Source organism: Culex quinquefasciatus, chromosome 1 (genome assembly GCF_015732765.1).
Source record: "Culex quinquefasciatus strain JHB chromosome 1, VPISU_Cqui_1.0_pri_paternal, whole genome shotgun sequence".
Lineage (NCBI taxonomy): Eukaryota > Metazoa > Arthropoda > Insecta > Diptera > Culicidae > Culex > Culex quinquefasciatus.
In genome coordinates, this window is record NC_051861.1 from 112,050,955 (window position 1) to 112,072,433 (window position 21,479).

At 35.6% G+C, this 21,479-nt stretch overlaps 1 protein-coding gene across 2 annotated transcripts; it reads right to left on the bottom strand.

The window, feature by feature from the left end:
• Positions 1-503: 503 nt before the first annotated feature.
• LOC6053144 lies at positions 504-21,072 on the bottom strand. Of its 2 annotated transcripts, XM_038266895.1 has the most exons (7): positions 20,467-21,072; positions 12,276-12,338; positions 12,070-12,198; positions 11,708-11,997; positions 11,518-11,583; positions 10,753-11,430; positions 504-2,131 (listed from the first exon to the last, which is right to left on the bottom strand). In XM_038266895.1, exons 1-7 carry the CDS (start codon positions 20,515-20,517, stop codon positions 1,615-1,617), a joined length of 1,794 nt encoding a protein of 597 aa, XP_038122823.1. In that variant the 5' UTR covers positions 20,518-21,072; the 3' UTR covers positions 504-1,614. The 2 variants fall into 2 exon arrangements, with proteins under 2 accessions (XP_038122823.1, XP_001869284.2); XM_001869249.2 differs by lacking the exon at positions 11,518-11,583 and having other exon boundaries at positions 20,467-21,068.
• Between the last annotated feature and the right edge of the window lie 407 nt (positions 21,073-21,479).

A 21,479-nucleotide genomic window follows, 5' to 3' on the forward strand; every position in this document is an offset into this window, starting at 1 on the left:
TTTAGTTTTTAGTTTTTAGTTTTTAGTTTTTAGTTTTAGTTTTTAGTTTTTAGTTTTTAGTTTTTAGTTTTTAGTTTTTAGTTTTAGTTTTTAGTTTTTAGTTTTTAGTTTTTAGTTTTTAGTTTTTAGTTTTTAGTTTTTAGTTTTAGTTTTTAGTTTTTAGTTTTTAGTTTTTAGTTTTTAGTTTTAGTTTTTAGTTTTTAGTTTTTAGTTTTTAGTTTTTAGTTTTTAGTTTTTAGTTTTTAGTTTTTAGTTTTTAGTTTTTAGTTTTTAGTTTTTAGTTTTTAGTTTTTAGTTTTTAGTTTTTAGTTTTTAGTTTTTAGTGTTTAGTTTTTAGTTTTTAGTTTTTAGTTTTTAGTTTTTAGTTTTTAGTTTTTAGTTTTTAGTTTTTAGTTTTTAGTTTTTAGTTTTTAACTTTCAGTTTTTAGTTTTTGGTTATTTGTTATTAGTTTTTTTTCTTGTTTCTTGTTTGGAAGAATTTCTCAATTAGCAATCAAAACGCATTTTCCTTGATGAACTCATCATCCACATGGTTAAGGATAGTTTTGATTTATTCTTCAATTTCTACTACACACGTTTTCCGCGTAATTGTTCCACTCAATTTGTATTTTCTTTTTCATTTCGATAGAATTTATTTCTTTTGTCACAAACAAATAGACGCCGTTTTTTTTGGAAATTCATCAACCAGAAATTTAACGGTAAATTTGAATGTGACAGTTGCTCGACATTTTTCTGAAAAGTGACGTCTGTTTGTCTGTTCTTTTGTTGTGGTTCATAGAGTATTTGTTAGGAGACACCGAAAACAACAAATTAAACCACGTTTCTATTTCTTCCACCGTTTTTTTTTTTTGTTTTGCTTTCTTGCTCCACGACGTGGAATGCTTTGACAGCTAAAATTGCTTTACTTTTCCGGTTATTACTTAATAGGTTGTTTGATGTGTGTGTGTTTGTGTCTTTGTTTAGCATATAATAGTACAGTTTGTTTAGCGTTAAGTTATTTTTTTCATTGAAATCTAGTCCGATCATTAGCACGATCAATTGCGTTTGTTTTTTAGTTAAAGCCTCTTTCCTCCACAAGAGTATTTTTGTTTTAAGCCGCTAACAACAAGAGTTTTCGCGGAGAGAACTTGCCCCCTTTCGTAAAATGTCCCAGAAAGTTTAAGAAGACGCCATCGAAAAATTCTCTATCATATCGGGGAGATTTGTCGCAAATTTTGGTTGTTTGCGTGATATGCGTTCAATTTCCCACCACCGAGTGGCGCTGCAATCACCGAGAAGCGAAAACAAAATGGCCGCCGTTCGCGTCAGTTCTCTCCGCACGCTGTCAACAACTTTTTTTCTTTTGTTGTTGTTTACCTTCTTAACCTAACTGTTTAAAATACTGCTACCTTCGCTACGGTGATTAATTGCTTAATAAGTGTATAATTTTCTGCAGACTCCAGCGCCTCCGGAGTTTTTTTTTCTCACTCGGAAATGCACCATTTTCATAATTAGTATCTGTGTGTGTGTGTTTTGTTTTTGTTTATGGCCCCCGCCCCCCTTCCACTTCTAATCACAGAAAAAATCTCCCCTCCCCCCCTCTCTTTTTCGCGCACGCTCGCCCAATCCCGCCGCCTACTTCGACATGTTGACCACGTTCTGAAAGAGGTCGGCCTGGCCTAGAAGTAGGTTCTCCACCTGCTCATCCGAGAGGCCATCCCGTGCAGAATCCGACGAGCGCTGGAAGAGAAAAAAATCACTCCCGAGTGCCGGAATCCCACCGCCACCGGAATCACTCCCCGGTCCGCCGTCCCCGTCGCGGGCCACCTCCGACTCGCTGTTCCGGCGCTCCAGCGTCCGCCCGATCCGCTGGATGCCCTGGGTGAACACGTCCTTGACGCGATCCCCCGTGTCGATGATGATGTCCAGACTTTGGCGCCGGCCGGAGCTGCTGCCACTGGCGTCGTTGGCGTTGGCGCTGGTGGTGGCCTCTTTCAGGCTGGTGGGGGCACATCCGGTCACCGAGATGGAGGCGGACCGGCCGATCGAGCGACCCGTCAGCCACCCGGTGATGCCCTCGGTCCGCTTCGACAGCAGGTTCTGGTTGGCGCTGTCGTCGTACAGTTCCATCTTGATGATGCGGGTTTTGACCCTGGAAGAGGCCGGAAGTTAGTTGGTAGCCGGAGGTTGGTTAGTTGGTAGCGGATCGGGTAGACTAGATTGAATAGTCGCTTCTTTGATTCTTAGTTGCGTTAATTGGTAACGAATCGAGAAAACCGGGAACACCTCTTAGATGGTAACGATTCAAAAAGACCAAAATGACGACTCGGATTTAATGGTAACGGTCCAGAAAGACCAGAAGAAACTATTGGATTAGTGGTTAACGAATCTACATGACTGGAAAGGCTACTTTAAACAGTTGGTAACCACTTAGATCACTTGGTAACGATTCAAAAAGACTAGAAGTACCTTATAAATTTGTTGGTAACGTATTGAAATGCCTCGAAAAAAACAATTGTATAAGTTGGAAACGAATCAATAATACTAATTGGATCAGTTGGTTACAAAATGAAAAGCTCGGGAAGACCACTTGGATTGGTAACGATTCTAAAAGAATAAAAGGAACAATTGGATCAGCTGGTAACGCATTGAAATTCCGAATGGTCTATTTGGTTTAGTTGGTAACGATTCAAAAGCACTAAAAAACAACTCAAAAAAGATGGTAACGAATCAAGACCAACAGAATCATTGGTAACTAATTGAAAAGCTTCGAAAGCCAACAACAAACAAAAAGCAGAAAATAAAATTTCAATTTTTTTGGGGTCATTTTGACATTGGTTCACCCATACAAGTCTCCATACAATTTTGGTAGCTGTATTCAAAAATTTAGATCTTTTGAAGGAATATCTGATTGACTTTGTTGTCTACGGCAAAATTTAAGGTAAGTTAGGATGGTTAGTTGGTAACGTTTGAGAAAACCGGGAAGACTACTTAGTATAGTTGGTGACGATTCTAAAAACCCCTTCAGGTCAAATCTATCAGTTGGTAACGAACTGAAATGCTCTTAAAACTCACTTAAAATAGTTGGAAACGAATTGAAAAGACAAGAAAATTATTTGTTATCGAATCGAACAGACCGAAAGTGTCTTTTTATTGCCTTCCTCACCTTACTGAGGAAAGGCTTTAAAATCACTCGGAAAATGAACTTCTTAATGCGACCTCGTAGACCCACCTTCATGTATACCTATCGACTCAGAATCAAATTCTGAACAAATGTCTGTGCGTGTGTCTGGATGTGAGTCCGTGCACCGAAATATATGCACTCGATTATCTCCGGACTGGCTGAACCGATTTGGACCGTTCTGGTCTCATTCGATCCGTCTTGGGGTCCCACAAGACCCTAGTTAATATTATAAAGTTTTGTTAAGTATTTCAAAAGTTATGCTAAAAAAACGATTCTGGCTAAAGTTTGAAAGATTGTAAAAAGGGTGGTTTTTGTAAGAAAACCCGTCTGATCATACATTTTTAGAAAGGTATTTGAAAGACCTTTCTAATGAGCCCAAAACATTAAAGATCTGATAACCCTATCAAAAGTTATAAGCACTTAAGTGTCATTTGTACACATTTCAGGGGCCGGATCTCAAATATTTTATGAAAAAGTTGTCCGGATCTATTATGCGACCCATTGTTGGATAGGTAATCAAAAGACCTTTCCAACAAGCCCACAAGATTGAAGATCTGATAACCCTATCAAAAGTTATGAGCACTTAAGTGTCATTTGTACACATTTTAGAGGCCGGATCTCAAATATTTCGATGAAAATGATGTCCGGGTCCATTATGCGACCCGTCGTTAGTTGGACAATTGAAAGATCTTTCTAATGAGCCCAAAACATTGAAGATCTGATAACCCTGTCAAGTGTTATGAGCACTTTAGTGTTATTTATACACATTTTAGAGGCCGGATCTCAGTTATTTCGATGAAAAGATTATCCGGGCCCATCATGCGACCCGTCGTTAGTTAGATAATTGAAAGACCTTTCCAATAAGCATGAAACAGCGGAGATCTGACAACCCTATCAAAAGATATTAGCACTTAAGTGTTATTCATACACTTTTTGAAGGCCGGATCTCAGATATTTCGAAGAAAACGATGTCTGGGTCCATCATGCGACATGTCAGTTGGATAATAAAGGAATTTAATGAAATATTGACGTATTTGTTGTTTGGTTTTTTTGAACCGAATTCAGATTTACTCAGAATAATAGAATGTTAAAATTATTTTAAAACTTTATTGTTTACAAAATAAAACAATTTCTTTCAGACTTCATTTCTTCTCGAAATGCCCTTTTCATTCACCGACATTATTTTATTGCTCCGACTTCAAATTTCACCTCGGAACCATCACGAATCTTCAATACAAATGATATCCTTGCAACGCTCATTTAGCAGCTTGAAGCTGGCACTCTCGAAGAATCAGCTCAATCGTAACAATCCGGGCTGAACATTCTTCACCCGGAGTAGAACCGGAACTCGGTTACAGCGGGAAACGGTCCGTGTTAGGCGCAGTTCAGCATCGTCATAAGAACCAACACTCTTTCACATTTTTCCGTTAAGATATTCCCTGCAGCATAATTCATTGCCCCAAGTCGTCCACTCGGCCATGTCATTTTGATCCAGCTGGTTAGGCAAAATACGGTTCTCCGAGCCGGATCCAGAAACGATAAACCTTTGAGAAGCCGCAGATTTCTTTGACCATTTGGAAGAATGTGTTTCTCGCCTAGATTAAGAAATGGAAATTGAAAGGTACTCGTTAGTTCATGAATTGTAATAAAAACATCATTTTACAAACCTTTTCCATCGATTAATGCATTTTTTCGCTGAATTTGTGCAGAATTTTGAAAAATTCTCTCGTAACAACTCCGTAGACAACATGACATTGCGTGGATGACATCTTCGCTGCACAGTCAAGTGAAAGGCATCAAATTCGCTTAAAATTTGGTTAATTTTGATTTAATATTAAATCATCGCACATGATATTAATGGGAGCGTTCTTTTATTACGTAAGGCGTCATCCATAAAGTATGTCATGCAAAAATCGGCCAAAATTAACCCCCTTCTCCCCCCTATGTCACACTTTGTCACACAAGGTTGAACCCCCCCTCAAAAAGTACGTCACATTTTGCCAGACCTCCCCCCTTGTTTTCGATGGGATTTTTGATATTTTTAAACTCTCATAATTTTGGTATTTTTAGCAATTTCAATATGAAAAAATAAGGTAAATTATTCTAATTATTAATTTTTTATAATAAACATTCCGATATAAAAAACAGTTTTTCACAGCTTTGTATCTAATAAGTTCAAACCATTTATAGCAGTTTTCTTATGAACACCCTGCTTTCAAAAGCATTAATTTTTATCAAGCAAGAATTTGCAAAATATTTAAGTTCCAGCTGAAAAAAGTGACTATATAATAAATTATAATTTGATACGTCATCAGGGGTGACATTGGGTCTGGGGGGTGAGTTTGGGTCATACAAAAATGCAGAAAATTGTATGACTCAATCTCACCCCCAGACCCAATGCCACCCCTTATGACGGTGCTTCTAAATATTAGTAAGCAAAAAATTTTAGAAAAGAGGATTTGATTTAACTGTGTACATTGCAAATTAATATTATGCAATCATAAAAAAACCTAGCGTGACGTCACAATCTCGCATCCCCCCCCCCCCTTCGTCACATCTTGTCACACCTTCGGTAACCCCCCCTCCCCCCCTAAGAGCGTACGTACTTTATGGATGACGCAAATTTTTTGATTTTGACCTCCCCCCACCCTCTTCCCTTCGTAACAAATCGTAACAGATGAGCGATCCCACCTACCCCCTTGTAACGCGTAACACAAGGTCGTTCCTATATATTTTTTCATCACCCCCACCCCCACAGTTTTCGTAACATTTCCTAACAGACGCTGACCCTCCCCCCCCCCCCCCTAACTGCGTTACGTAATAAAGAAAGCTCCCATTATTGCACTTATTGTTTTTTTTTGCGTTACGTAATCATCCCAACCGACGCGCATGTACCATATGAATGTGAGGAAGGCACCAACCACCTGAAGGTGGATTAAGCAACGTTCTTTTTTTTGTAATTTTTGTAATTTTTGTAATTTTTGTAATTTTTGTAATTTTTGTAATTTTTGTAATTTTTGTAATTTTTGTAATTTTTGTAATTTTTGTAATTTTTGTAATTTTTGTAATTTTTGTAATTTTTGTAATTTTTGTAATTTTTGTAATTTTTGTAATTTTTGTAATTTTTGTAATTTTTGTAATTTTTGTAATTTTTGTAATTTTTGTAATTTTTGTAATTTTTGTAATTTTTGTAATTTTTGTAATTTTTGTAATTTTTGTAATTTTTGTGATTTTTGTAATTTTTGTAATTTTTGTAATTTTTGTAATTTTTGTAATTTTTGTAATTTTTGTAATTTTTGTAATTTTTGTAATTTTTGTAATTTTTGTAATTTTTGTAATTTTTGAAATTTTTGTAATTTTTGTAATTTTTGTAATTTTTGTAATTTTTGTAATTTTAGTAATTTTTGTAATTTTTGTAATTTTTGTTATTTTTGTAATTTTTGTAATTTTTGTAATTTTTGTAATTTTTGTAATTTTTGTAATTTTTGTAATTTTTGTAATTTTTGTAATTTTTGTAATTTTTGTAATTTTGTAATTTTTGTAATTTTGTAATTTTTGTAATTTTTGTAATTTTTGTAATTTTTGTAATATTTGTAATATTTGTAATTTTTGTAATTTTTGTAATTTTTGTAGTTTTTGTAATTTTAGTAATTTTAGTAATTTTAGTAATTTTAGTAATTTTAGTAATTTTAGTAATTTTAGTAATTTTAGTAATTTTAGTAATTTTAGTAATTTTAGTAATTTTAGTAATTTTAGTAATTTTAGTAATTTTTGTAATTTTTGTAATTTTTGTAATTTTTGTAATTTTTGTAATTTTTGTAATTTTTGTAATTTTTGTAATTTTTGTAATTTTTGTAATTTTTGTAATTTTTGTAATTTTTGTAATTTTTGTAATTTTGTAATTTTGTAATTTTGTAATTTTTGTAATTTTTGTAATTTTTGTAATTTTTGTAATTTTTGTAATTTTTGTAATTTTTGTAATTTTTGTAATTTTTGTAATTTTTGTAATTTTTGAAATTTTTGTAATTTTTGTAATTTTTGTAATTTTTGTAATTTTTGTAATTTTTGTAATTTTAGTAATTTTAGTAATTTTAGTAATTTTAGTAATTTTAGTAATTTTAGTAATTTTAGAGCATGAGCATGAGCATGAGCATGAGAGATCACCCATGGTTGCCCCTCCGTTGCTGAACAGAACCGTAATATCCTTTCAGCACTACTGATTATAGGCTTCGACGATCTAGTGGTGTTTCCCTTATCAACAGCATGTATGAATGCGCCGAAAAGATAAAACACCATGATAATTTTAGTATTTTTTGTAATTTTTGTAATTTTTGTAATTTTTGTAATTTTTGTAATTTTTGTAATTTTTGTAATTTTTGTAATTTTTGTAATTTTTGTAATTTTTGTAATTTTTGTAATTTTTGTAATTTTTGTAATTTTTGTAATTTTTGTAATTTTTGTAATTTTGTAATTTTTGTAATTTTTGTAATTTTTGTAATTTTTGTAATTTTTGTAATTTTTGTAATTTTTGTAATTTTTAATTTTGTAATTTTATAATTTTTGTATTTTTGTTTTTTGTTTTTTGTTTTTTGTTTAAGTATTTGTCTTTTTGTCGATTTTGTGAAAATTTGTCAAAACCAAGAAAGTTTACATGTGAACAAGTCAAATCAGTCACGCTTGAACTTACAATTGTTTCTGGTTTTTTGTTTTTTTTTCAATGGTTTTTTTTTTTGCAATTTTAGTTTAAAATAAAATCAGACCAAACTAAACTCAACTGAATAATTTTCATTAAGTCGTGAATAAAATTCATGAATCAATGATTATTCATTAAATAAATTAATTAAATAAAATTCATGAATCAGTGAATCAAATTTATGAACCAGTGAACAAAATTCATGAATCAGTGAATTGAATTCATGAATCAATGAATAATACTTATGAATCAATGAAAAGAATTCATGATTCAGTGAACAAAATTCATGAATTAGTGAATAAAATTCATGAATCAGTGAATAAAGTTCATGAAATATGATTCATTACTGGGCATGACACACTTGTGATTAAACTTGTAAAAGTGAATAACTTTCATGATTTTCATAAAATATATGTTCATGTTGTCATCAAAAAAAAATCATAATTTAAAGAATAAAATGTTCTCGTTCAATAAAATTGACTGGGTATAAAAGCATTTATAAACTGTTTCATGAATTGTATTCTTTAATTTATGAATTTAATTCACTTCTTCATGAATTTTCTTCACTGATTCATGAGTTTTATTCACTGATTTATTAATTTTATTCACTGATTCACTGTTTAATGAATTTTATTCTCGGATGAAATTCATGAACTAGTTAATAAAACTCATGAATCAGTGAATAAAACTCATGAACAGTTAATAAATGCTTTAATTCCCTGTGCATTTTATTGAACGTGAAAATTTTCTTCTTTAAATTGCAACATTCTTCATGACAACTTGAACATACATTTCTTGTTGTTTCTTGAATATTTTTTTAACATTGTTTCTAGTTTTTTTTTCATAGATTTTTTTGGATGTTTAGTTTAAACAAAATTAGACCAAACTAAACTCAACTGGTTAATTTTCATTAAGTCGTGAATAAAATTCATGAATTATTGATTAAAATTCATGGATCAGTGAATAAAATTCTTGAACAAGTGAATAAAATTCATGAACCAGTGAACAATATTCATGAATCAGTGAAAAACATTCATGAATCAGTGAATTGAATTCATGAATCAGTGAATAAAACTCATGAATCAATGAATAAAAACTATGATTCAGTGAACAAAATTCATGAATTAGTGAATAAAATTCATGAATCAGTGAATAAAATTAATGAAATATGATGTATTACTGGTCATGACACACTTGTGATTAAACTTGTAAACGTGAATAACTTTTATGATTTTCATAAAATATATGTTCATGTTGCTATCAAAAAAATCATAATTTAAAGAATAAAATGATCTCGTTGAATAAAATTTACTGGGAATAAAAGCATCTAGAGTTTTTTTTGAATAGGTCCTATAAACATATGAAACACAATAGCTTATAGGACCTTTAAAAAATACTCTGGATATATAAACTGTTTCATGAGTTTTATTCTCTGATTTATGAATCACCAATTCATGAATTTTGTTCACTGATTCATGAGTTTTATTCACTGATTCATGAATTTTATTCTCTGATGAAATTCATGAATTAGTGAATAAAACTCTTGAATCAGTGAATAAAATTCATGAACCATTGAACAAAATTCATGAACCATTGAACAAAATTCATGAATTCGTGAATAAAATTCATGAATCAGTGAATAAAATTCATGAACAGTTTATAACTTCTTTTATTCGCGGTGCATTTTATTGAACGTGAAAATTTTATTCTTTAGATTCATGAAAATCATGAAAGTTATTTACGTTTACAAGTGTAATCAGTCATGCCCAGTCATAAATTATATTTCATATTTAATTATTTTTGTGGAGAATTCATGAACACTGTTCACAGTTCAATAATAATATTGTCTCATGGTTGGCTCACGATTCCCTGGATATTTTCTTCCGTGGATTTATTTATATTTGAAAGTTTATTTCATTAATGCGATGCTTGATTAGATAAATAAAATTATGGTATCATGAATTCATACAAATTCTTCGTGAATCCATAAATTTAGTGATCATAATCATTATTTATGATAGCGTGAATTTTTATTCACGCTGACTTATTTTGTCACAGTCATGAATGTGTATTCATTAAATCATGAACTTAGTTCACAACACATGAACAGTGAACATTATTCACGGTTACGGATAAACTCAGTCTTGCCATATCATGATTTTTTTTTTATTTACGGTTCCAGGACAATTTTTGCCCAAAGCTCAAGGTTCAAAAATCCGTGACGTTTATTCGCATTTTCATGATTCAAAATTCATAAATCTGGAATTCTCTTTTAATTTTTTTTACAGATTTTTTGTTGGTAAGGTTGGTAAAAAGAACAAATTGATTGGTAACGAATCAAGAATTTGTTGGTAGCAAACCCATACAGATCACTTGAGTTATTTAATAACGAGTCAAAAAGACGGAAGGGACCACTTCAAGAAGACCAGAAAGATGGCTTAATTATTTGGTAACGAATTGAGAAGCACGCACAATCGCTAGTGTTGCTGTTGGTAGCCAGTCAAGAATATCATGAAATCGCTTTGGATTAGTTGATAATGAATCAAAAAGAGCGAAAGTCTACTTGGATTAGTTGGTAACGATTCTATAGGATCCGTAGGACCTATTTGATTAGTTGGTAACGAACTGAAAAGCGCTAGAAGATTACGTAGATTTGTTGGTAGCAAGATGGCAAGAGGCTTAGTAGGTAAAAATTTAAGACGAAAATTACCACTTTCATTTTTAGTAAGGAATCATGTTGGTAACCAATTGATAAGACAGCAAAACCACTTGGATTTGTTGGTAGCAAGTTGGTAACTAATCAAAAGCGAGAATGCCTCATGGATTGATTGGTAACCAATCAACAACATAACTCAAATTCATTGGTAGAAAATTAGTTGGTAGCAACGATACTCACTTCGGCCCCGAATGGCTGTCGTCCGTGTCGGTGTCCGTCGTGTCCGATATCCCCGCCGGCATGCTCCGCCCGTCGTCCTCCTCCAGCGCCAGTGAGTTGTGCTGCGAGTACCCGGAACTGCTGCTGTTCGAGTTCGACAGCCGGATCTCCGTCCACTGCTCGATGTCCTCCGACGACATGTTCGTAATGTCGTCAATGGTCCGGTTCGGCGAAAACAGATAGTTGTTGTCGGAGTCGCTCTCGCCTCCCGGACTGGTTTTCCGCGCAAAGTCCTTCAGCAGGTGCGGACAGTCCAGCTTGTCCAGGTACTTCTGCTTGATCGGGCTCGACTTGAGGCCCAGCTTGGCCGGAAACTCCAGGTACTCGTCGTTGCACTCGATCCGCGCCGCCGACGGGGACTTGCTGAACGGGAGGTGCATTCCGGCGAGGGTGGCCGGTCCCAGCTCACCGGCCGGATTGTTCCGGTTCGTAGAGGACGACGACGAGGAAGCGTCCTCGTCGATACTGCTGGCGCGAGCTTTCCGCTGTTGGTGGATCTCCTCGGAAATCTTCTCCAGATTGGTCAACGCCTCGTTGTAGCTCATCTTGGCTTCCGCTACCTTGGACTCCAGGTCCAGAACTTTTTGCTTTTGCTCCAGCAGAACGGCGTTGTAGTTGGCCCGAAGCTCGTAGTACGGTCTACAAAGAGAAAATCGGTTGGCAACACTGCTGTCAAAGCCCACGTGACTCAATACAAAAGAACAAAACTATCAAAACAATACTTACGCAAACAATAACTGATTCTGATAAGCTAGAAAACTCATGATTAGCAGGTTTCTGCGAATTTCCAAACTACAAACGAACAAAAAAACAACAACAATAAAGATAAAAAACAAATTCCAACCCTGCGCCTGACAGCTACCACACCTCTCTCACCCCACCCACCTTGCGCCGCTGTCAAACGTCCCAAACTCACCTGGAGGCGCGAATCGCGCCGCGCAGCTGCGAGTGCAGCTTCGCCACCCGGTTGTTGGCCACCTCCAGCTTCAGCTCGCTGATCCGCAGCACGTTCCGCATCTCGGTGCACTCGTTCTGGCTCTCGTTGACGCGGGTCGTCGCGTGCGTCAGCATCTCCTGGCAGGCCGTGTCCAGCGTGGACTTTTCGCCGAGGCCCTGCTCCGCCAGATAGACCATCTCCTTGGCCGCCGCGTGCACCGACTTGGCCTTGTCGTAGTTTAGCGCCGACTGCTGGGTCTCCTTGGTGAGCTGTCAAAAAAAAAAAAAAAACAAATGTTTGTTGACGTTTCGTCGCAGGCTTCTGTGGTGACAGTTGCTCACCTGCGAAGCGTACAGCCTTGCTTCGTAGTACGGTTTGGCAGAATCGATCGAGTTGCCCAGCTTCTTTGCGACCGCCTTGATCTTCTCGATGCTCTCCTTGAGCAGCTCGCGAAAGTCGGTCTTGGCTTCCTGCGATCGCAAACGAAAAAAAAAAACAACAAATATTTTAGCTAATGTCAGCAACATTTGTGGCAGGGTCAACTAACCTCCAAATCAAGTTCATACTTGTTGATGTTGTCTGTGGCCTCGTTGAGCTTTTCGAGTTCGATCTTGAAAATAAAAAAAAAGAGAAAAGAAGAGTCAGCTGATGACAACACTGGTTCTATATTTAAAAGGGAGCAGAAGCCGTGCGTGAGTGTGAGCGGCAGTGAAATTCTGTATGCAAATGTGGGAACGGGGACGCGTCAATTTATGGTTCATTGGAACGTAGAAGAATGAAGTGTGCGCGGTTTTATGACACCGCAACGCGCGGTGAAGGCCGCAGAAATTTTAATAAAAAAGGGGAAATCAATTAGCTCAAGTGGTTTGTTGTGTGCATTATTTGCTGAGCTGGTACAATCGAGAGACCTGAAATAGGGTCCAAAAGCCCTATATAAATTTTTATGTACAACGGTAAAAAACACGATTAAAAACCATTTCTGATCACTTTTTTTCATTTTTATGCAAGAATAATGATTGACAAGACAACATTTTTTCGATGGATCAACTATGGTCCCCTTGTGGAACGAGCTGTCAAGTAGGACCTTTTCTGTCAAGAAGAGCCGCGGAGTTAATTTTTCAAAATTGATTTAAAAATCCACACAAAGGGTCATTGAACCGTCAACTGGGGCGAATCGGTCTGACTAGGGACAGCACGTTTTAGAGCACTTAAAAGCTTCAAATTTGGGAATGAATGAACACATATTGTTGCTGTGAATCTGGTCGAACTGAAACCACTTCAAAAAAGCAAACTATCAGGCTGCAACATTGCTAAAACTGCTGTCCTAATTCGCCCCATGTGTCCCGATTCGCCCCAGATGATGGTACTCAGAAAAATATGCTTTATCGTGGTGAACAATAATATCCCAAATTTAGGCTTAATTTTAGGACCCAATTGGTGATATTTAAAAAGAAATGTAAAGTAGTTTCCATACAGACCAGCTTAACTTTGTTTTTATTTGTTGTTGACTGAGTAAATTTTGTCAAAATCCGACTGAGTCCCAAAATCTTGCTCAAATCTCTTTGTTTGTTTGAATTTTTTGTTTATTTCAACTCAAAACATGGAAAACCTATTAAAAATGGTTAGGTTTTTTGCTCTGCAATGTTAATTTTACAATTTTTAATCAAATAAAACATTTGTTTTAAAATGTCTTTAATATTTGTCTGCTTTCAATGAATTTTTTTCTTGACTTCTTGATTTATTTTGCGAATTCCGAGAAAACTCAATGTATTTCTTTGTACTTTTTTGCCTTCCTCACTGAGGTAAGGCTATAATCCTGCTCTAAAAATGAACTTCGTATAAAAACGTCGTAGACCCACCTTCATGTATACATATCGACTCAGAATCGAAAACTGAACAAATGTCTGTGTGTATGTGTGTGTGTATGTGTGTGTGTATGTGTGTGTGTATGTATGTATGTGACCAACAAACTAGCTCATGTTTCTCGGCACTGGCTGAACCGATTTGACCCGAACTTGTTGCATTCGACTTGGCTTAGGGTCCCATAGATCGAGTTTTATACAGATTGAAGTTTCGATAAGTAGTTCAAAAGTTATGTATAAAAATGTGTTTTCACATATATTTGGATCTCACTTAACTGTATGTAAACTATGTCCGGGTCCATCATCCGACCCATCGTTGGTTAGGTAATCAAGAGACCTTTCCAACGAATCCACAACATTGAAGATCTGGCAACCCTGTCACGAGTTATGACCACTTAAGGGATATTTATGTACTTTTTTGAAGCCGGATCTCACTTAAATGTATGTAAACTATGTCCGGGTCCATCATCCGACCCATCGTTGGTTAGGTTATCAAAAGAACTTTCCAACGAGTCCAAAACATTGAAGATCTGGCAACCCTGTCTCGAGATATGACCACTTAAGTGATATCGATGTACTTTTTGGAAGCCGGATATAAAAAAATAGATGAAACTTGTGTACAGCCATTGTTGTGAGGAAGGCTCCAACCACATAGGTGGATTAAGTTAGTTTTTTATTTACTCTTAACTTTGATCAAAGAAGCCATTTTGCTCATTGTTTCGTCCTTACCAGGTTCCATACAAATTCGCTGGTTTGATATTTTTTTGGGATTACAGATATTTTTTCCAGCGTTTGCCAGATGTAAATTTACACATTATTAGAGGTTAAATTAACGTTTTTTTCTGACATAAAAGATGTACCCCTTTTTAGATTTAATTTTACCATGATTGTTGTTTACTTTGTGGTATCTAAATATTTTAGAATCTGTATCTTGTGACGGGGAATTCTGATGTATTTGGCGTCTTCGGCAAAGTTGTAAGTATGGATTAGAGAAAATTGGAAAAAAAATATTCCAAACAAAAAAAATCACATTCTAACAAAAAAAAAAACTATTTGAGCAATAATATTTTTTAAATAATAATATTTTGATAATATTTTAAGAGGGCAAGGGCAAAAAATATTTGCAGTGTTTTCAAAATTGTGAAAAAAATATATATAATTTAGAAATACACTTTAAAAAGGGTCTGGTACGTTTCGCCGAATGGACATTTCGCCGAATTTGAAAAAGAACGATTCATGTTTGAAAGAATGAAAATACTCACAGAAGTATTCTCAAACCCTTTTTTAGTACATTTTTTATTCTTTTTCTTTTTTTCTTTTTTTATATTCGGCGAAATGTCCCACACCCCTTTAAAAACTGTCCAAATTTTTTTAAATTGGTTTTAAATGTATGCTTAGATTTGAATACATACAAAAAGTACCTTAAAGAAAGTTTGATTAAGTTCATCGTTTTTGAGGTAATCCAACCTAAAATTAAATTTTTAAGAATTTTGTTTGTTTTTTAAGTTTGTAGCTTTGAAGATTGGACCTCTAACTACAAAAAAAAGCAAAAAAAAATATTGTTTTGCTTACTCAAATAGCACCAAATTCTAAAAGCCGATATCTTCGATCCAGTCTAACCATAAGTGAAATTTTCTGATAAAAAATATCAAAGACTAACTAATAAATTACAAAATTATGACCAAAAGAGTAATTTTGCATCATTGGTTCTTTCATACAAGACTCCATACAATAGGGTCCTAAAGCCCTATGTAAATTTTAATGTTCAATGGTAAAAAATACGAATAAAACCCATTTCTGATCACTTTTTATTAAATTTTATTGCAAAAAAATAAATTGGCAAGACAACATTCTATTGATGGATCAACTATGGTCCCCTTGGAACGAGCTGTCAAGTAGGAACTTTTCTGTCAAAAAGGGGTACGAAGTTTTTTTTTAAATTGATTTAAATATCCATTTAAAATTCTTTGCAGTCCTAAAAAGGCTAATTGTACTCAGAAAAATAAGCTTTATCGTTGTGAACAATAATATCACAAATTTAAGTTTAATTTTAGGACCCAATTTGGGTACTAAAGCCCTAAGTCAAATTTTTATGTACAACGGTAAAAAAAAACACGATTAAAGGGAGCGGTCGTTGCTGACTGGTTACGGTGTTCGCTTTGTAAGCGAATGGTCCTGGGTTCGATTCCCATCTGCTCCCAACGAGAAAGTATAGGATATATAAATCTTGAAATTCTGAACATGAACGAAAAATCAAAGTCGCTCGAGTCGGGGTTCGATCCCCGTCCTTTGAATTGGTAAGCAAAATGCTAACCACTAGGCCATCGCGACTTGGTGAGCTAAGATTGGAATTAGGAATACTGTTACCACCATCAACTATATACGCGCTGGGTCCTTGTCCATTTGACAAGGGTTCGGAAGTTCTAAATAACGTTTGAATCCGATTGGTGCAAACGTTCTTCAGGGCGGGGCTTGTCGACAAAGCTGAAGTACCTCGCGCTCGGCTAGCCAGCGTAGAAATGGGTCACCGAAGCTCGGCAGAGCTAACACCTTCCAAATGCCTATGCGAGTTATTTGCATGTATAGAATGTAGATCTAAAAATACATGGAAACAACTCAATTTGTAAGAAGCGGCCGCGTGGTCCCGTTTGGTTGGTTGCACACACACACACACACACAACGGTAAAAAAACACGATTAAAAACCATTTCTGATCACTTTTTTTCATTTTGATACAACATTTTTTTTTGACAAGACAACATTTTTGCGATGGATCAACTATGGTCCCCTTGGAACGAGCTGTCAAGTAGGAGCTTTTCTGTCAAGAAGGACCGCGAGGTTAACTTTTCAAAATTGATTTAAAAATCCATTTTAAACTCTTTGTGGTCGTACAAAGTGTCATTGTACTCAGAAAAATAAGCTTTATCGCTGTAAACAATAATATCAGCAATCTAAGCTTCATTTTAGGACTCAATTATGGTAGCTGTTCTTACAAATATGGTTAAAATATATTAGTTTGACAAATTAAAAATTTTAAATTTCTGCCAAATCAGTTAAGGTTTAGAGGTCGCTGTTAAATGTTGAAGTTTGTATTATTATTTGGAAAAATACAAAATAATCGTTTTTTTCCCATCAGATGGTGTTAATTTTGTCGAAATTTCGTCAATTGTGCGATTTTAATGTGTAATTTAACGCTCTGCAATTTTGTCGAAGAGTGCAAAGCGATCCGATTTAGTTCTGAAAAGCTACTAGCGATTTTCACGATCACAATCAAAACGCACAGTAATTTGATTAGCATTTGATTCCGAGTCGATAAGTATACGTAAAGGTGGGTCTAGAATGTCGAGTTAAGAAGTTCATTTTTCAAGTGATTTTATAGGCTTTCCTCAGTAAGGGGAGAAAGGCAAAAAAATGAATTTCAATTTTCAAACCATTGCCTTGTACATAATTACAGTAATGCAAATTTTTATTTCAGTCTGCATTTTTTGCCCTCATATTTTTTGGGGAAAAAACTTGAAATAAAATTAGCAATGGCCTTATCATATAAGTCAGACTATTTATCATGGATTGGATACTATTTAAAGATCGGATCTAGTTTTAAAGAGTGAAAAAAGCTCACAAAAACATTTGAAGCAAACCAAATTTATTTCAATAAAATAACTGAACATTAAGCTTGTTGCTATACGTATATTATTATGTTATTATTTCCAGTTTTTTTTTTTAAATTTCATAGTAGTTTTACTTAAAAGCCCAACTTATACCGTTTCTTAAGCTTAAATTGGTTCAACTGTTTCGAAGATATTATTTTTGAAAACGTGGAAACACCATCAACACAGCAAAAATTCGGAGCTTTTGGTACGGTATTTTTGTGACTTTCACCCGATTTATCAATATTTCGGATTCAAGTAAAAAGACGCGTCCTTTCATGCCCAAGCAAAACACACGACTGATTTATTTCTCGTTTACTCACGCACACATTCTCAACTTCTCTCTTGGCTGGCCTGCCTTCGCCTTACGCAACACTCTCTTCTCTGCCACACTCATTCACCTATAGGTATGTCCACGTATTCTTTCCTCCCCCTTTAGATGCAGTAAGATATGATCCACTCATACCTAAGACTTTAAAATTTAAATAATGTTTTTATCGGACTGGAAGAATAATAAGTTTGTTTGGAATGATAAATAACTTTAAAACCTCGTTTAAAGCAGACTATTTTTTATGTAACTATTCAACTGTTAACTATCAGATTTCAAATAATAAAAAACACACACACAAAACCCAACAAAAATAACATCGCATTGAAGAAAACTTAATTCTTAAATATACAGCAATTCCATTTGAAAAGAGCCTAAACCAAAAAAAAGTTCTCCGATCGGGCTCAAAAATTTTTCTGGGGGTTCCTTGGCCAAAATAATTAGACCCGTATTTTTTTGTTTGGCCATTAGGGTGGCCTACATCGTGCTAGGGTGGTTCAAAAAATGGCAATTTTCGTCATTTTCGCAAAAACCACTTTTTCTAAAATCATATCTCGCGCCATTTCATCCGATTTTAGCTGTCTTAGACGCAAAGAAAGGTGATGAGTTTGGCTATTTGGGAAAAATAGTAAAGTTCCAAAAATCTAGCTTAACTATTGAAAAGTCGTATGAAAACTTAAAATGGCGTTTTGACCGTGTCTGGACCAAAGAGCCTATGTCTGAAAATATTTTTATCGGATTCCTCGGAAAATTTCACATAACATATCAAAATTGGCGATGTCGAACCGTACGTTTCGAGATATGATTTTGAAAAAACTGCGTTTTCGACGCGCCACGCGCAAAAACGGAAAATGACGAAATCGGCAAAAATCAACTTTTCCACTAAAACTGCGATAACTTTAAAATTTCAGCGATGACCTATAGATGTTATGGTACCAAAAGTTGCGTCTCTCAATTACGAAAATTTTGGTACCCAGACATGTATAGGTCATCGCTGAAATTTTAAAGTTATCGCAGTTTTAGTGAAAAAGTTGATTTTTGCCGATTTCGTCATTTTCCGTTTTGCGCGTGGCGCGTCGAAAAACGTTTTTATTTTCAAAAATCGTATCTCCAAAACGTACGGTTCGACATCGCCAATTTTTGATATGTTATGTGAAATTTTCCGAGGAATCCGATAAAATATTTTCAGACATAGGCTCTTTGGTCCAGACACGGTCAAAACGCCATTTTAAGTTTTCATACGACTTTTCAATAGTTAAGCTAGATTTTTGGAACTTTACTATTTTTCCCAAATAGCCAAACTCATCACCTTTCTTTGCGTCTAAGACAGCTAAAATCGGATGAAATGGCGCGGAGATATGATTTTAGAAAAAGTGGTTTTTGCGAAAATGACGAAAATTGCCATTTTTGAACCACCCTAGCACGATGTAGGCCACCCTAATGGCCAAACAAAAAAATACGGGTCTAATTATTTTGGCCAAGGAACCCCCAGAAAAATTTTGAGCCCGATCGGAGAACTTTTTTTTTGGTTTAGGCTCTTTTCAAATGGAATTGCTGTATATGTTCGAAGATTCATTACTTTAAAAGTTGAACAAATATTGTCTAAATTTATTTAAAGAACTGCCCTTGTTTAAAAGAATGGATGAATTTATGTTAGAAAGAATATAACATTTTGAAAAACAATATTTGAATATATATTACTTTACAATAAAATTTACAAAAACCGGTCGATTTTTTTATGCCCCCTTTCTTTTAACAGTTTATTCAAACATAATTTGATTTAAACGTATTATAGAAAATAATTAATGATTTTAAACCTCGTTCCGAACTAATTCTTTTTTATTGCATAGCCAATTCGTTAATTCTAATGTTCGCTAATTCGAACGTTTTTGAATTGAAACCATCTCAAACGACAAACGTGTTGTTCTTAGCAGAAAAGGACCTTCTAAACATTTGATCAAGCAAAAATTCAATCGAATTGGGAACATTTTAAACATGGTTAATTTTTCAAACATTGAACTGTTTCATTCTTCAATATTTTCTGTTTTTTTATAACTTGCTCAAATGAAATCCAAACCAATAAACTCCTGAATTCTCCATATACCACCGCGATAACAAGCCTAATTAGATCACCTCCCGGCGATAAACGCCAGTATCACATTACGCAAACACCTCCAAACTTCAACACCACTCTACCTCTGCAAACCTGCAAAAAAAAAGTAATTTTCCAGCTCTACCCACATTTCCCACCGATTTTCCAATCATCATGCCGAATTCCCACCCCTCCCCCGAATGTATGCAATGTCCACAAAAAACACACACACCGTGTCCTAGTCGATACCGCTGTCAGCGAGTTCAATTTACTGTTTTTTCCACCCCCGCAAACAGGGATGCCACTTGGTTTTTCAAAGTGTCTGTAAAAAAGTCTGTGTATGTCTGTGCATTTGTCTAAAATTCAAATATATCAATTCACGGTCATTGAAATCCATAAAAAATTGCGTTTTTAAGCATTTGAAGTCAAACGAAATAAGTTTCAACAAAAAAGATTACAAAATATTAATTTAATGAAGTTTTTTATAAGTCTGTGCACCTCAAAATATGTCTGACACAAGCTCAAAAGTCTGTGAAACACAGACAAATCTGTGTATCTGGCATCCCTGCCCGCAAAACCCCTCGGGACGATGGCGAAAATAACATTGCAATTTTGTTTTTTTTTCAGTCTCTCTCTTTGGGTTAAAAGCAATCAAAATTGCTCCATCTCTTCGCCATGTCTAGCTGTGTACGTACGTACATCGCGCAATCCAAGCAGGCCCTAAAATTGTTGACAGCGCTCAAACCCCACACCACGCACCCCCTTTGGAAAATCTCAGTGCAAAATGTCAACTCCAAAGTGTCAACTTACCTGCACCCGTGGATCCACCGGAGCGTTGCTGTCGTGCTCCAGTGACGACATTGTTACTGTTTTTTTGTTAATCGGGTGCCCAGTGTCGACTTGTCGATCAATTTTCAACCCTCCTCCACCCCCTTTCCAGGTTCTTCTCCTTTTCGGACGACCAAATTGCAGCGATTCTCCTCCTCCTTTTGACAGCTCTAGGGGCACTCCATGGCCTACTCTGGACCCAAACTCGACGCTGACAGCGATAATCACCCGGAACCGAGCCCACTTCCGGCGGGATCAAACTTTTTCCGACGTTCACCGTAGTAACCTCTGGTCCGATTTTTGCACACTCTTTTTTTTTCTTCTTCTTCCACTCTTCCCTCAGAACCCGGAGAGAACTGTCAGCTGCTGGTTCCCGCGACGGAACGACCGCGACTCTGGTCTCTGGTTTCGCTGTCGACCGATTGACCGACCACCTGCCCGAGAGAGAGAGAGAGGGAGAGTGGCCAGGGCGCGCATGCGCTCCGTGGACCACGCAAGGGTTGTTGATGGTGGCAACGGCAAACGAATGGCTCCCCGACTGTAATCGGCGGCGAACGGCAGTCAGCCGTTGAATTACATCACCAACTGTGTGTGAGCTAATGTTTGGCGAGAGAGAGCGTGTTTGTTTACTTATTTCTTAGCTTGGAATGTAAATAAATGGGCTAATTGGTGGAAATAACTCAGTAATTTTCTTAAATTTCCTCAAAAGAAAAGTACTGAAATCAGAGTAGACCATGAAAGTGACATTTCCCCTTCCGTTCGGTAGCCCTTGATCAGAGTCTCGGCCCGAAACTTCAAACACGAACAAATTGATAACCCAAAAACTGTCAAAGGACTCTTTGATTCCGACAAATGGCGGCCTCTACTGTACACTCTCAAAAGGTATTTGAAATGCAGCGCGCGTGTTATCAATGTTTATCACCGCCAGTTATTGCTTCAAGTGCCATAAACAAAACAAGAGAGAGAGAGAGGGAGAGAATTTTGCTCGAGATTGC

What these genes read in the sequence shown, in the direction of transcription:
- LOC6053144 (XM_038266895.1), bottom strand. Translation starts at nt 20,517, where the DNA reads ATGTCGTCACTGGAGCACGACAGCAACGCTCCGGTGGATCCACGGGTG. An exon ending in CAAGGCTGTACGCTTCGCAG is followed by an intron (nt 11,998 to 12,069) that starts GTGAGCAACTGT and finishes TTTTTTTGACAG; the next exon opens with CTCACCAAGGAGACCCAGCA. An exon ending in CAGAATCAGTTATTGTTTGC is followed by an intron (nt 11,431 to 11,517) that starts GTAAGTATTGTT and finishes TTCTCTTTGTAG; the next exon opens with ACCGTACTACGAGCTTCGGG.